This window comes from Monopterus albus, unplaced genomic scaffold (assembly GCF_001952655.1).
Source record: "Monopterus albus unplaced genomic scaffold, M_albus_1.0 scaffold3420.1, whole genome shotgun sequence".
Lineage (NCBI taxonomy): Eukaryota > Metazoa > Chordata > Actinopteri > Synbranchiformes > Synbranchidae > Monopterus > Monopterus albus.
In genome coordinates, this window is record NW_018131290.1 from 1 (window position 1) to 1,136 (window position 1,136).

The 1,136-nt window shown below is 42.8% G+C and overlaps 1 protein-coding gene across 1 annotated transcript; it reads right to left on the reverse strand.

Moving 5' to 3' along the window:
• Positions 1-406: 406 nt before the first annotated feature.
• On the reverse strand, positions 407-1,080 carry LOC109954116 (teneurin-3-like; the record flags this gene model as incomplete). Its single annotated transcript, XM_020589523.1, has 2 exons — positions 671-1,080; positions 407-588 (listed from the first exon to the last, which is right to left on the reverse strand). Coding segments are annotated over exons 1-2 (409 nt in total), but the record flags the coding sequence as incomplete, so codon positions are not given.
• Between the last annotated feature and the right edge of the window lie 56 nt (positions 1,081-1,136).

Below are 1,136 nucleotides of genomic sequence, written 5' to 3' on the forward strand. Positions count from 1 at the left end.
GAATGGAGAGCCAAATAGCGCAAAATGGAGGAAGCTAGTATTGCACCACCTACTCTTATTTAAGTACAAAAAACTGCTCCACAAAACAGGCTTTTGTTTTTGGTTTTTATACAGTTTAGAGACAGCAGTAGATGGTGTTTAACATCACCAGAAAAAACTGTGTGCACTTGTTATCCTATTAGTGACCAAGCTACCAAGTGTAATAATTCACAGTTACCAAGCGAGCCACCTCGGAGCATTTATGCAATCATGATTGTGACTGAGTAGTGCAAGCATGTCCCCACCTGTTGTTCATTCACCAGCCCTGCTAGATGTCAACTGACAAATACACAGATGAACTTTACTGTGCCACTTTCTGGTGTGACTAGACCTTTACACTGTTATGTTGGGCCAATGAAATACTAACCTTTGGAGTTGTACTCAAATATCTCAGCTCCTCGCTGTCTCAGGAAACCATCTTCATCCAGCCTATACTGAACATCTCCCAAACGGGTGATTCTGTCCCTCAGATCATAGCGTAAAGGAGTTAACCGCCCACTGTTCCCAGGGTTTAGCAAATGCAGGTTCCCATTCAGGTCATAGTTATACCTGGAAGGCCAGAAGATCATGCCTTTAACATGTGGTATTATCACATGATGGTGCTTTTTTCAGTTTAATTTCATGATCCTACCTCCACATCATCTTCTCATTGAGGGAGACTGTTTGCAGCTGTCCATCAACATCATACTCATAACCATATTTGGTTGTGTTGGCAAATGGTCCAATCTTGATCTCACGCTTGGTGACTCGGCCCATATTGTCGTACTGAATGGTGATCCAGTACATCAGAGACCTGAAGATCTCATACTGGATTTCCTTGATGCGGCCGTGCTGGTCAAAGTGTTTGGTGTAGGTCATCACTGCTGTGGAGATGATCTGAGGCAAGACAAGTTTAGAAGATCTACATAAATCTCTGCATAACTACAAAGGCCTGTTGATCAGAGAACAGAGAGACTGGAGACTATGCATGACTGAATAGGCAACAGGGCATTAACACTAAACAACTGCTAACAAACAACAAATAGGTCAGGGCCTATGTTTTCAAACATCTCAAAATCACTCCTAAGAGTCAAGTCTTCAACAGGTCACTGGAGCTG